This window comes from Ciconia boyciana, chromosome 10 (genome assembly GCF_034638445.1).
Source record: "Ciconia boyciana chromosome 10, ASM3463844v1, whole genome shotgun sequence".
NCBI lineage: Eukaryota > Metazoa > Chordata > Aves > Ciconiiformes > Ciconiidae > Ciconia > Ciconia boyciana.
The window spans coordinates 22,635,554-22,649,116 of NC_132943.1; the positions used below are offsets into that span (position 1 = coordinate 22,635,554).

The 13,563-nt window shown below is 39.3% G+C and overlaps 1 protein-coding gene across 2 annotated transcripts in view; it reads left to right on the forward strand.

The window, feature by feature from the left end:
- The window catches only part of CERS6 (ceramide synthase 6), a 136,082-nt gene extending 128,122 nt beyond the window's left edge, over positions 1-7,960 (forward strand). For both annotated transcript variants that reach the window (XM_072874753.1, XM_072874754.1), the window contains one exon: positions 2,657-7,960. In XM_072874753.1, coding sequence (XP_072730854.1) covers positions 2,657-2,818 — 162 coding nt within the window. In that variant the 3' untranslated portion in view covers positions 2,819-7,960. The remainder of the gene's footprint in view (positions 1-2,656) is intronic.
- Positions 7,961-13,563: the final 5,603 nt, after the last annotated feature.

Here is a 13,563-nt window from a genome sequence, read left to right on the forward strand (position 1 = left end):
GAGCGTAAGTCCTCTGCCATGCAGTTCAAACAATTGCACAGGAGAAAATTTAGACTGTACGAGAGCAAAGTTAGACACTCGGGGTAAGACAGTGACAGTGTTAAAGGTGCATATGTACAACATATACACAGAGGATTCTTCTTCTTTCAGATCTTGACTTACTTCCTCCCTTGCAACCCCGTTCTTTCCATTTCTGCAGTAAAATAAGCAGTGTTTTCACAACACATTACAGATATCTTACAGTAGATCTTCATCCTTAATTATTGTTTTATTTTTGTATTACTAGTATCCACCTTTGGAACAGCTCAGCTGATAAAGCAATTTATCGTTAAATTTGTAACTAATCCTGATCATGTATTTCTTACTCACTGTTATGCTTAGGAGTTTTATAAACCTATATATTTTCTAGACTCCTTCTGTAAAAATGACTCCAGTGGGTTCTTTTGGGGATAAACAAAGAGGACTAAGTACTGCAAGATGTGTTGCATTCATATCAGGTTTTAAGTGCAAAGACCCTGGTATGTTGCTGCATTTTAAAAATAGAGCGGATCACATGTTTAATAGAAGTGGCTGCAGCATAGAGTCTTCTTTTGATTGTTTGGCTTCGGGGCAGGACCCTAGCAGAAGAATTGGCAGCGAATCTAATATATTAAGAGAATTTAAGGTGACACAGAATTTTTCGATCATCTGGTCTGCCCTCACGTCGACCACAGGCACTCAGTATCCTATGCTGGACCCATTATCTTCTGTCTGATAAGAGGATAATTCTAAGTGTATTTCTGTATCCCCAACAGCTTTAGTATAGTCCTTTATATAAAAGAGACTGAAGTAATCTGTTAATTGAAGCTGTGTAAGTATGGAATCAAATTTCTAACCTCAGCTGAAGTCCAGTTTCACGGGTGTCAGAATTGCGGGCTTGCTAGACATTGACATTAAAAACTTTTCTTATTAGGAGGTATATGGGAACTGTGTTTCTTTTTTCTCTGTTCCCAAGCAGAGTAGTGTCACTCAGGTGTTACGATATTGCAAGGATGGTAGCAACATTGGGAGCCCCAAAGGCAAATGGCTGTTTCTGAGGCAAGAACTGGAGAGCAGAATTGTCGTGAGGGCTTTCTGGAGTAGAGGAGGATTACTGTAAGCAAAAAATTACATGCAGGGGCCCTGTTCTTTAATTGTTTTGATTTCTTTGTGAAAAAGACTCACCATGTGTTTTTTCCCCCTTTATGTCCATTCACTATAGTAAAGTCAATTGTAATTGCCCAATGTGGCAACCAGCACAGCATGGATAGATTCTGAAAGAATTAGAAAGCTCAGCAATACAAACAGGGGTAGAAGCAGGCATGGAAAGCTGCATCTTTAAAGCTGCATGCAGCTTAGACTTCAGACCTCTTCCATCGATGCTTTTTTTTACTTCATCTGATGCACTCTTACCAGTTTTGCAGATTTTCAAGATCAGACTGGGTAGAGCTCTGTGTGACTTTTCCTGACTCCACAGCTGACCCTACTTTGAGCAGGAGATTGAGCATAGACTTCCTGAGGTCGCTTCTGACCTGAGTTATCTTATGATCTTACACGTTGGCAGTGCCATTGTTACCTCTCTGGGAAAAACATCCCATTAAAAACATGGCAGGCAGGGCTTTTCCTTTGCAGGATTTTGTTTTCTGTTGCCCTTGTTTGCTCTCCTTAACCTGCCTGTTGTTGGTTTCCTCATGTTTTTACTTGTTTTGAGTGCACCTGACTGAATGGGGTGAAGCAAAGTCACCTCAGGGATTCTGAAGGGACTCAGCTCTCAAATTTAGTGATCTTTCTCTATGACCTTCAAAGAGCTCTACAAAGGAGGAGAGCGGACTCCTTAACCTAAGGAACAGCGTTCACCCAGTAAATGGGTATAAACCAGCAGGAAGGAAGTCAGCTGGAAATTAGCAGGAAATCCCTAGCATTTAAGGTCAGTCTGTTTCTGAAACGGCTTTCCAGTGACATGGTGGGGCAGACAGTTGAACTGCTCAAGTACGTTTGTGGTTCCTGTGAGAGGGACTGAAGTGGACTATGTCCATGGTTTCCAAGCCCCATTCTCACCACTTGCCTGAAGTCAGAGACTGGCGTTACCTAGTGCGGTGAGTTATGTTTTGGCCAGTACTCCTGTCTCCTACTGCCAGCCCATAGTACTGTTCCCTGGAGGCATGTGGCCTCTAGAGAATAAGTTGGGAGGTGAGGGGGAGGAAGTTGGGTTCAATATGTTGAATTGTTGTTGAATTATCAGGTCAAGGAGAAGCACCCCAAAGGAAGCACAGGAAATAAAGTTGTAGTAGGAGGGCAGAAGGACGGGGGCTCGGTTGAATTTGGGAGCTTGGATTGTTGGTTCCTTTAGTGTGTGCACAACCCTTTGCTTTGAGCACTGTGCCCTCACTTTGACATAATACCTTCAATGCACCAGTGCAAAGTTCTCACCCTGCCTTTGCACATGGCATATGTGTGCACAGGCATCCGTGTTTGAAGTGAGTCCAGGCAGGCAAAGGCAGAGAAGTGTGCCAGAGCTGAGATAGCCTTCAAAGCTCAAATTGAAAAAGGTTTGAATTCTCTGATTCTGACTTGAACCAAAAAGTTCAGTTGTTTCCTTACAATCACCTACTGCTTGCTTCTTTTTCAAATTCTACAGGTAGCAAAGGATGACCGAAGTGACATTGAGTCAAGCTCAGATGAGGAAGAAACAGTACCTCGTTCAAAGACCCCGCACAGCACTATCACCACTAATGGGACCAGCGGTGCCAATGGGACAAACGGGTATCTTACTGGTGGCACTTCCTCAGAGGAGCATTAATCCTTGATTTCAACCATGAGACATGAACAGAATGAACTGTTTGCTACTGGAAGTAAATTACAAGTTGTGAATGCGGTTTCTTCATATATCTCAGCATCAGAAAATATTAGGAGTATCAAAGCATTCTGATAGTGCACTGCCATATTTCCTGTTTGTGAATGAAGACAACACACCATTCTGTATACGTAGGCATGCTGTATGTGTATGTAACTGACACAATGGGAGCACTATTTTCACTTGTACTGTCTTTGAAATATTATTTATTTTGTATTCTTTTGGGAACTTCTGGACAAAAGGGAATATCCATTCTCAAACTTTATCTCTTGGGATTCTCAGTGGTGGAGAGTGTCATGCTTAGATCTCTTCTGTCCCTCCCTGTTGCTTTTGCTGAGTCTGCTATAAGTAATAGTTGCTTGATTTGTTACTTACAGTAAGATAGAACATAGCTTTATAGATTCTAGATCTGCTTCAGATATTTTTGCTACCTTTGTGTTTTAAAGTGCTGGTTTTGAAATTGCCTATCAAATCACAGTGGCCATTCCTCCAACATAAAGTTTTAAAACACTGGATTGATACTTTAAATAGTAGGTAATGTGGTCAATTAGCAATTCAGGAAAAAAAACCTGTGGTAATTGTGGGATATTGTTTTAGCATAATTTAAAATTCAATTTGGTGGTTAATTGCATTAGAAGTAGACTTGATTAGTTGTGCAAATACCCAAAAGCATTGATGTCAACAGTTAGGATAAACTCATTCTCACTTTTTTTTTTTTGCCTTGCGATTTTTGACCCCTACAGATTCTAGCTTTTTGCAGAGATTCCATGTTGAAAGGTGTTTGTTCAAGTGCACCATTGTGAATCCAGACCTCACGCCTGAAGCTGTTCTTGCATGTTCAGATGGATGAGAGCAGGGGTATAATGGAAAAAACAGCAGATGAAAAGGTCATTGCTTCCTTGGACACAGTTCAGTCTAGGTATCATTCTTAGAATTATTGCCACTTTCTTAGTAGGCTGAAGAGAGATAAGCAGAATGTCATACATTACTAGAACTAGTTTATTTTAAATCCATGAAAACTTGAGCAAAATTGACTTAATGTAATTCACAGCAAACTTTGAACACTCAGCAGTATTTCGTCACCTTTAGAAATAAAATTAAGGGTGTTTATAAAATAATTTTGCTCTCCTTTTTCATCCAAGATTTACAAACTGTGTCCCAAAGAAGACAAAGTAACACCCAAAATAAACATATTTTTTAACATTATATACACACTTCTTCCAGTCTCTAGATCAAAGTTTGATGTAGGATGCTAAGGATCTTGCAGGACATTTTTCTGTGATATGTGACAGCAGTGCCAAATGTAGGCGAGGTTCTTGGGTAACAGACTCTATGCAACCTACTGTTCAACAGTATTGTGTATGTGCACACAGAACCAATGTGCTTATAGACCAAAGACTTACATATATTTAAAAAAAAAAAAAAGAAAAAAAAAATGGGGAACAAAAAAGGAAGGAACAAACCAGGAAAAAAATATAAGTGTGTCTTCTATATACAAAGGGATTGGAGTGCCATGTTCAGCTGGAGCTCTAAGCCAGGAAATATTTCTGATTCCTTCCACCTATGCAAATAGCAAAATATAGATGGTTTCTGATGCCATAAAACATGTTTAAAGGCTCTATTTTATACAGACTCCATTGAAGAAAGTTGTGTTGCCACTTCTTTCTTTTGAAAAACTGAGATTTGTCCTATTCTACTGGTCAGTCTTGAAAACTTCCGAAACCTTTATTATCCATAGGGATCCTTGTGTGTTAGAAAAAAATATGCTAAAAGTAAGGGCAGAATGGCATGAATGAAAATAGTACCTCCACTTAGTAGACCATAAAGGTAAGAAAACTGAAAAATCATAAATTGTAGAAGAGCTGTCAGTTTTACTATCCACAGAGCATCTTTTGAAAAAGCCAGGTAACCTTGTAATTCAGCAGCTGCCTAGCTTATATGTCCATGACTATATCTGAGGGAGCAAGGGAGTCTTATTTAAATCTCCTTCACCCCCAAAAGCTTCTCTGCCTCTCATTTTTCTCATCTGTCTCCTGTGCCTCTGATTTCATACAGTTGTCTCCAGGGCAGGTTATACATGTGAAAATACACCGATTGTAATAGAAAGTATCCCATCCACAGTATTTGAAGTGGCAGTTGTTTAATAATTACTGTCAAGATGATACTAAGATTTTAAAACAAAACCGTCCTGGGATATATTGAATGAACATTATAATTTCTGGAATCTGACCCGCTAAGATGGTCATTGAGAATAACAGTTTAAAACACGCCTCTTTCATGGTGTTGATTACTACCTCCACTGGACAATTTCCCTTCTGCAAAGATGGTTATAAAAATCGCATTCTGGCAAAATATTTTGTCTTACCTGGGGACAGAATGTTGCTCTGAACTATCGATGTACACAACAAACACAACATACGATAGTATTGTAATGTTGTTGATATCAGGACAGAGAGCAGTTCCCAAAAACAATCTCTGTGGAAGAGGCAGGAGACCTTTGGTCTCTACTGGTCCTCCCCAGCTGTGCTGTATAGTGTTGATTCAGATGTACAGTCAAGGCTACAACCCCTGAGATGATTCACCATCGCTGGCTATGTATGCTCTTAGCATACCCCCACTGTTAAATAATGCAACTTGGATTGAAACTCTTCCTTTGAGGTTTAAATTCAGTTGCATCTATGATGTGCTAAAGCAGGTACACAGTTGCCGTGGTTCAGCTGATGCCCAGTGACTTACTTATTTCATATAAACCTGGCTTTTTGGAGTCAGTTCTTAGCAGCCTAGAATAAACTTAATACAGATATGTCTGGAAAATAGGTGAGATGAGAGATTCAAATACCACATTTGCAGAAATGGGATAAGACTAAGGAAGCGTTGAGAACTTACTAAACTTTGCTGAACAATCACTAAACTTTCAAGCTACAATTTTTTTATGGAAATTAAAAATTCACACAATTTTTTCTGTCTTTAGTGGGAAGGACCAAGTGTTTTAGTGATCATACTTGGCAATGTGTTTTGATTCATTACTTTAACCAATGGGTGTCAAAACCTTGGCTTCATCTTCCATTCTGCAGAGAATGTCATGCAACTATTTCCTTTTTCATTTGAATTTGTTTGTTTCTCTGCTGAAGAGCTTTGCAAGGTACTTTTGGAGGCCATCAAATATTTAGAGGATAATCACACATGTTCTGAAAAATGCATTTAAATTATTCACATGGCTCTTGATAAATGCGAGATCTTAAAAGGTTCTGTATATTCGTACCTTTTGTAGAATTGTCATTTTAGTCATTTTAGAAATGAGAGTTTGTACTCTATAACCTATTTGTCTTCAACTTCTATGCTCCCTTTTTATAGTGCAGTACACAACACGGTGGTTGAGATGAAGTAGAAAAATTAGGAAATGATATGTAGAGTTTATTAGTAAATAGTAAGAATTTGTCTTCTCTCCCTAGTCAGCCCAAATATAGTAAAATAAGATTCAGGTCTCCTTTTGTTTACTGCTTTCCATATTGGCATATTTTGTACCAAAAGAAAAACATACGGTTGGGATTTTTTCATAAAAAACTAAAAACAAACATTGCAGAAAATGGTAGAAATATCTGATCAAACAAAAAGGGTGGACATTGGAATCTTTTGGATCTTGATCAATGTTAAATAACGCTAGTTCTAAAATACCAAAGTGTCCCATGCTGTTTCCTTGTTGCCATTTTGTAGGTTTTTGTATGTGTTATTTATTTAATGATTCCAGCAGAACTGGAACAGGTGTTGCAGCTTCAGATGCTCCTGTTTCAGCCTGTGACTGTTCTGTGTGATTGCCAATGCCAAATCCTTTTTCTGAGACCCAAGTACATGCACTAAAGCTTCGCTTACAGTGAAGCGATTCTTGTCTTAAATCTGTATCTGTTTTGAGTGAAAATCACTTTCTGGTTCTGAATGGGACACAACGGCAAAAGCTGTTACCCTGCAGCAAATGTCAATGATGTTCAACACAGGTTGATTTAGACACCACATGTGTTTTGCGCAGAGTATTCTAGTAGGAAGCCTAATGCCCGTTTTATTCATCTTCTCATTACTGCAGCCTTCTGTATTCTCAGAGAAATATGGGCTACCATTGGTTTTCTACAGTTGATGCTTTGGTATTTTTTTAATCTCTTTGCTACAACTCATTTTTGTATGTCTCCTATTGTCTACTTCTTGTGACACTTGTGCGAGAGGAGCTATTGAATACTTTTTACCCTTCCTGTAATGTAGACCCTATTAGGCCTAACTTCAGTGTTCTGCAAACTACGGTTGCCTTTAAACCATAAAGCAAAACCAGTTTGTATTACTTGTTTTGACTGGTTTTGATTTGAAATGGGGACCTAATGGGAACTTCAGTAAGACAACCTTATTCTTTTTTTCTTTTCTTTTTAGAAAGCACTAGTGGAAGTTTGGAAGAGTGGCGTACATGTATAGCCTTTAAATTGTAAAGATTTCTGATTGTAGTTGCAATGAAAACACAGTGTTTCAGTGTGAATTCTCAGTCTTTGAAATTTCTTTCAATTAAAAAACTGGAGGAAATGCTATGAAATGATGTGTGAGCCGTGTGAATGATCACACATGTCAGACAAAAGACCAAAATGATTGTCTTACATGACCTAAAATTATCTGTGCAACAAAACACATTTTCTGGCTTCTGTTGAGCTTCAGCTTCTTGCAGTCCCGGGATTTAACTTTTATACACGAGCTCTCATACTGTACTGTGCATGTTGACTACCTGTTGCAAGTCAGGGTGAGGCAGATGACACTATTTCACCTGTGTTTTCATGACAATCCTGTGCTTGAGCAACTCTTTCAGAAATGCAGTGATGTGTAGGAACTCCACTGTCCCAGACAGTGGTGTGCTAGCTACAAGTCCTTTCATGTATAGCTGTTGTGTAGAACTTTGGGAGTTATTTTGTGTTTAACTCTTGGTTTTGGGTTTTTTTAATATGGAAAATAATTACTCCTCATAAAATCTCTGGAACCAATCAGTATTGTGGGCTATTTTGATTTGGAGACACTTTCATAATAAACATAAGTATTAGGAATGTAGTGTCGGTTTTCTTCTCTTTTCTATGAAATGCAAACAATGTTTTCCTTTGTTTTAGCTCAAAGTCTGTTATCCACACTGCAGACTCCAGCATCTTTAGAGCAGATCCAGGCATGTCTTTGCTGAGTTCATCCCTGCAGTATTTTATGTTATTTCTTGTACGGAACTGTTTGTAACAGTAAGTGTTAGAAGGACAAGTTGTCTCTATACAAATTAAAATATTTTTATTTTAAAAAAGACATTTTGTTAGGATTTCAAAAGTAAAAGTTTGCATGTTAATAATTTCTGAATATCCAGCTGGACCCACTTTGGAAAAGCTGTCTTTTTTCAGTCTAGGTGGTCAGAGTTTCTTAAAAGTAGATGTTCATTCAGTTGTTTTGGGCTAAACTGTCAGTCAGCAAAGCACCACCCACTAACCACTTTTGGAAGTGAGAGAAGAGGGTCACTTGTACAGTGGTTCTCCTGAGAAAAAGCTGCAACTCTTGATTTTGCCGAGGAAGCTGCATCTTTCAGACCTCTACCATTAGAGTAGACCAAAGCTGCTTGCTTATTTATGATAGGATTGTATGTTTTTTCACTACCGTTAAAAGGAAGAGGGGTAAAGGATTTTGCTTTTTTTTTTAAAACAAGAAGCTATCTGTGTGTAGCAATGCACTGAGCTGGAATTGCTTTCATAGACTCACCAAAGTAAAGCCTGCAAAATACCATTGTCAGGCAGGCTCTGGAACAGCATTAAAAGATGATGAGGAAGTACTTATAAATGGGATGCATGAAGACATTCTTACAACTTCAGCAGAAAATTGAGGCAACAGTTCTCATAACACAAATACTGGTTATATAGGAATCTCCATACACATCAGTTGAAGTTTTGCCTCTGGAAGAGAAGTAAACCTGGGGATTTGCATTGTATTTAAAGAACTAATTACTGTAGTTGTTAATATATTTCCATTATAATATATTGAGAGAATCTTGTAGTGCATTTAATATGGCATTTAAATTCTTGTTTAGTGAAGAGATTTATGAAGAGATTTCATTATGTGGGAATTTGTCCAGTTGTATGTCTAATGTCTTTTGCTTCCTATTCCACATACACCCCTCAACTTAGGTAGCACAAAGGAGAGCCACCGGGTACAGAAAATGGCTCAGGATAATGTGAAAAAGAGCAAGAATTTGTTGATGTACTGCCTTTAAGTCTGTAAAGGTCCCTCTGTACAAGAAACACAGTGGCTCTCAGAAGACGACGACAGGAGGTCTGTGCTGCTTTAGAAGAGCTAAAAGCTGGTGACACAGTCTCCTGTGGTACAGAAGGTGAGTGGAAGGAAACCAAATGTGTAACTGTGCTGGATGGGCAAATTGCCACGTGAGTCGGTAGCTCATCATACTGTGATGGACAGAGGCTGGGAGCTTGTGTGGAGGCATTCCCGCTCCACACTGTTAGTCCTGGCTCTGCTAGTGTGGGTGGAGGGTTGCTATTTCCCTAATTTATGCTGGGTTTTTGGTCCTCTTTGTGCCCTATTCTGTAGGACTCTAGACCTGCCCCTTGACAGATTTTACACTGCCTATCCTTGTCAGTGGGTTACCTTCTTAATTACCTTCTGGATTTCACAGAGCAGGATGCCAATTTGTGCTCAGGTATAGAGGAGTCCAGGATGGTTGTCACATGGTCATCATAGGCTGTTTTCCACAGAGTTCCCATGCTGGGGAATTTTAAAATGTGAACACACGCAATATTAAAAAGTATGAGACATACCAAATGAACATTGGTATGTGTAATAGGTATGAAGCTGGAATGCACGCTGGGCAAACTTGCATATCCACACACTTCTCACCAGTGACTGCCCTCCCCCCTAGACTGTAAAATCCAGAGACCATAGCTCTGTGAAAAGTTAATTCCAATAACCCAAAACCTATTTGTGCAAAGCAAATGAATAAAACAATAACTATATATTAACTAGGCAGATTAACGATGTACCTAAGGCACGTGCCGTGCCAGGCCTAACTCTGCAGAGTTCTGCCAGTAGAAGACAACAGTGCCCACTGGAGGCCTCTCCACCATGCAGTGGAGTGGAGCAAGGGTAAGGCTCACACATCTTCCATCTTGTACCTTAGAAGGTGGCTTTATCACTATAGGATAAAATGTGCTTGAGGAAAGTGTTTTATACCTATCTTCTTCAGTCCTGAGTCTGCCAAGCCGTTGATGATTCTTGTAGAGGGATTGCTTAAATGCAGAGTTGTGTGCAACACTGAGATGTTTGTTAGGTTCTGACTTTCAGATGTAATTGTTTAGATATGACACAGAACTGTTGGCTTTTAGTCACTGGAAAGTGCAATATAAAATCAAGTATTACAAGATAGTTCAGTATTCTAGTTTTTATCTGTAAGAGCAGTATAACCAACTTGTACCATTAGTGCTATAGTTCACTAATTAGATTAAAATATAAGGTACTTTCTAAAGCTACTTGCTGGCAATATATATATTTACATTCACAAATTAATACCCTCTCCTAAACATCTGAAAAACACCATTGTAGCTCTGGTATTTTTTAAACACTTCCAAGTATAAGGTCCTCTCCGTAAAAAATACTACACAGCTTATTTTTATTAATTCCAAAATAGGCCTGAGTAAGGCTTCCCCTGTACAACTGCATGACAGTAGCATTTCTTGCCATATTTAGGCAACTTTTTGCAATCTTTTCACATGAAAAAAGAATCCTGAAATTCGGAGGTTGTCGCGGATGGAGCGAGAGTGCACTTCACTCGTTAGAGAGAAGTAAAAAATATAGTTTATTGATACAGAATAGGGAGTTAACAAAGCTCAATGCGACAGTGTTTTAACAAGATTTGATGGCGAGGTACACTTGATTATTTACTGCATAGAGGACAGGGTCAGACAAAACTGTCAGGGAGACCCTCCCGTTGAGTCATGAGGTTCGGAAGGATCCCCTTGCTTTCTAAACTCCTTCTCAGAGAGGAGTCTAGGTGCGGCTAGATCCAGTCCTAGTCCCAGACTTGGTCAATGGTTTATATCTAAAGGATTATATATGCACAATCAATCCTTTATATCACTTAGCTAAGATTTCAAAGTTTAGCATGCTATTAGTCGCTTACCGAGGATCTGTTGCAGCAAGGAATCTCTCAACCTCAAAGAGTAACCTTGAGAGGCGTCCCTGCTCAAGGGGAGATCCTGGCGTGCAGCCCGCTGCCGTGCAGGAGAGCTCAAAGGGCTCTTGGGCTGCTCACTATTTATGGGGATAAGATGATTGACCCATAGTCATATTTCCATGCCGACCACAGGTTTTAGTTTCTTCGGTGGGCGCATTGCACAATAGCCCTAGGCTATTTTGTTGTTATCTGTCTCCTGAATTCACTTTGAGCCGATGCAGCCATCGTGACCAGATGCATCCATTACAATCACCACTGGTGGTTATCACCTAAGCAAGGTAACAGGAGATAAAGGTCAGGGGCGGGGGAAGCACACCATCACAGAGGTGGGATATGATCCTGCCTTAATTAAAATTGCATCAGCTCCCTCCTGTATCAACCTAACTAGCAACTTTCTGTCCTGTTTCTGGGCTCGTTTTAAAGATAACCTCTCCTTTTAACTCCCAGTAATAGTAATTTTAATTACTGTTGTTCTCCTAAGGTATCTTTGAAAGAGCTGCCTCCTACCAGAAAGGCTTGCTATTTTACAGTTATATTTGCATAGTCTCTCATCTAATTTTAATTTAAAATTAATTCAGCCAAAGCATTTAGGTTTTACTGTATCTCATTTTTATATGTGGTTTCTCACTGAACAATCTCCAAGTGAGATCAGTGCCCATAGCTGTTATTATATGGGACAACCCAATCCATATGCCAGCTTCAGAAAAGGATTTGCACATTAGTAGTCTAGATTACTTAAAAGGTAGGTCCAACATCTGGTACTTCAGCAACGTTGAGGAAGTGATGACCCAAGTTGTGGTACCCCCTGGACCAGGTGGATGTAAAAAGCAGCCGGGACTGCTGTGAACTTCACATCAAGTTCTTTAAATAGCTGTTCCCCTTTCGTAGCAATTTCCTACTAATTTAATCTATTTTTTCAAATAAATTAATTTTGTCAAATGAAGAGTATGTGAACATTGAGATTGCTCATAGTTAAACTGTGATATTCTATGCTACCCTTGCAACTAGTCCAAGCATCTGGCACAAAATGAGCTGTTTGGCATGAAAGAATTCTTATATAAGAACTCATTTGTAAGATTTGACAGGTAACTACTATAAAGATGTAACTATATTATTTGGAAGAGGAAAAATGGATTGCTAACAGTGACATCAGCTGCTGTCTGGATAGGAATAATGCACAATCAAAAGCAAGATTAGATGCAAATTTTTAATGTTTGTTCTGCACCAAACAATATAGTCCAGAAATGATAGTTGAGGGAAACTTCAGCAGGAGCAGCTAAGGGAAGTAAACCCTCTTTCTCATGTAAATTGCATGAACACTGACTGTAAATTTGGTATTTAGATTCATTGCGATGCCATTAGCAGAGCACTTACTTAGTAAAGGTGGTCCCTATCTCTTGTTAGCTTCATTTGGAAAGTGAAGTATTATTTATTTGCCTGTTTTTATTTTTAACCTACGAGGTAAGCATTTACTTGAATGTATTGTGCTTTAACGTAGCTAGTACACCACCCCTGAGGCCACCTCCTATCACTTCTACCTCCTCCTTGCTTAGCCAAGAAGTTAATGTATGCGTTAACTTCTGCATTTAAAGTCTGCTCTTAAATGCCTGGAATCCTTAATGATAATTGCCATCAATGTAAAGTAAGCGTAGCATGCTTCTAAATCAAAATAATAATGGTGTATAGTCGGTGTTCGTTCAACAGACCTGTTTCTCTGCCAAGCCAGTTATTCCAGCTGAAGCTCTGGTGCAGAAGATACTGGATAGTGAATAACTGAGCCCCTGATCCAGTAGCCAGTGCAAAATAATTCATTGAGGCAAGTCAGTCAAAGAGCATGTTTCCATGTAGCGAGTTATCCATCAGTCACAAAACAGATGAGTCAATAGCAATTAGCGTTGCTCAACATGCTGTGACTGAAGAGGAAGGAAATCAAATTAACACTAATTGTATCTTCTTTCAACTCATCATTTCAGTGCATAGCCACTTTAAAATACATATAAGGTCATATAAAAAACACTACACAGTTGCATGATTAAACACTATTTTTAGCAGTCTGTCAGTCTCCCTGACAACTTTTGAACCCGTTGCTCAATTAGTCCAAATTTGAAAAGGAGATTGTGTTGCAGCTATCACTGTTCTTACAGTGTACTAAAAATCAGCAACCAGGGAAAGGAGAGAACCACAGATCAATGCTCGGCACTGGAGGAAGGGTAGGCAGAGTGCAACCGTTGTCCTGCGGCTTTAGCAGCAGCCAAGCAGAGGCTAAAGTAGCATAACTCAGGAGTGGCGCTGGCTCTCATCCACGAGGGAGGCTCTAAAGAAGAGCTGGGATATTGCAGTGAAGAGAATGGCACCGTTTAAGGACAAAACCACAGATCTGTAGGAAATCAGGCTTCATTACCTCTGCTTCTGCTGGAACAACTTGTTTATAAGCTCAAGATTCTAAAGGGTTCTTTGT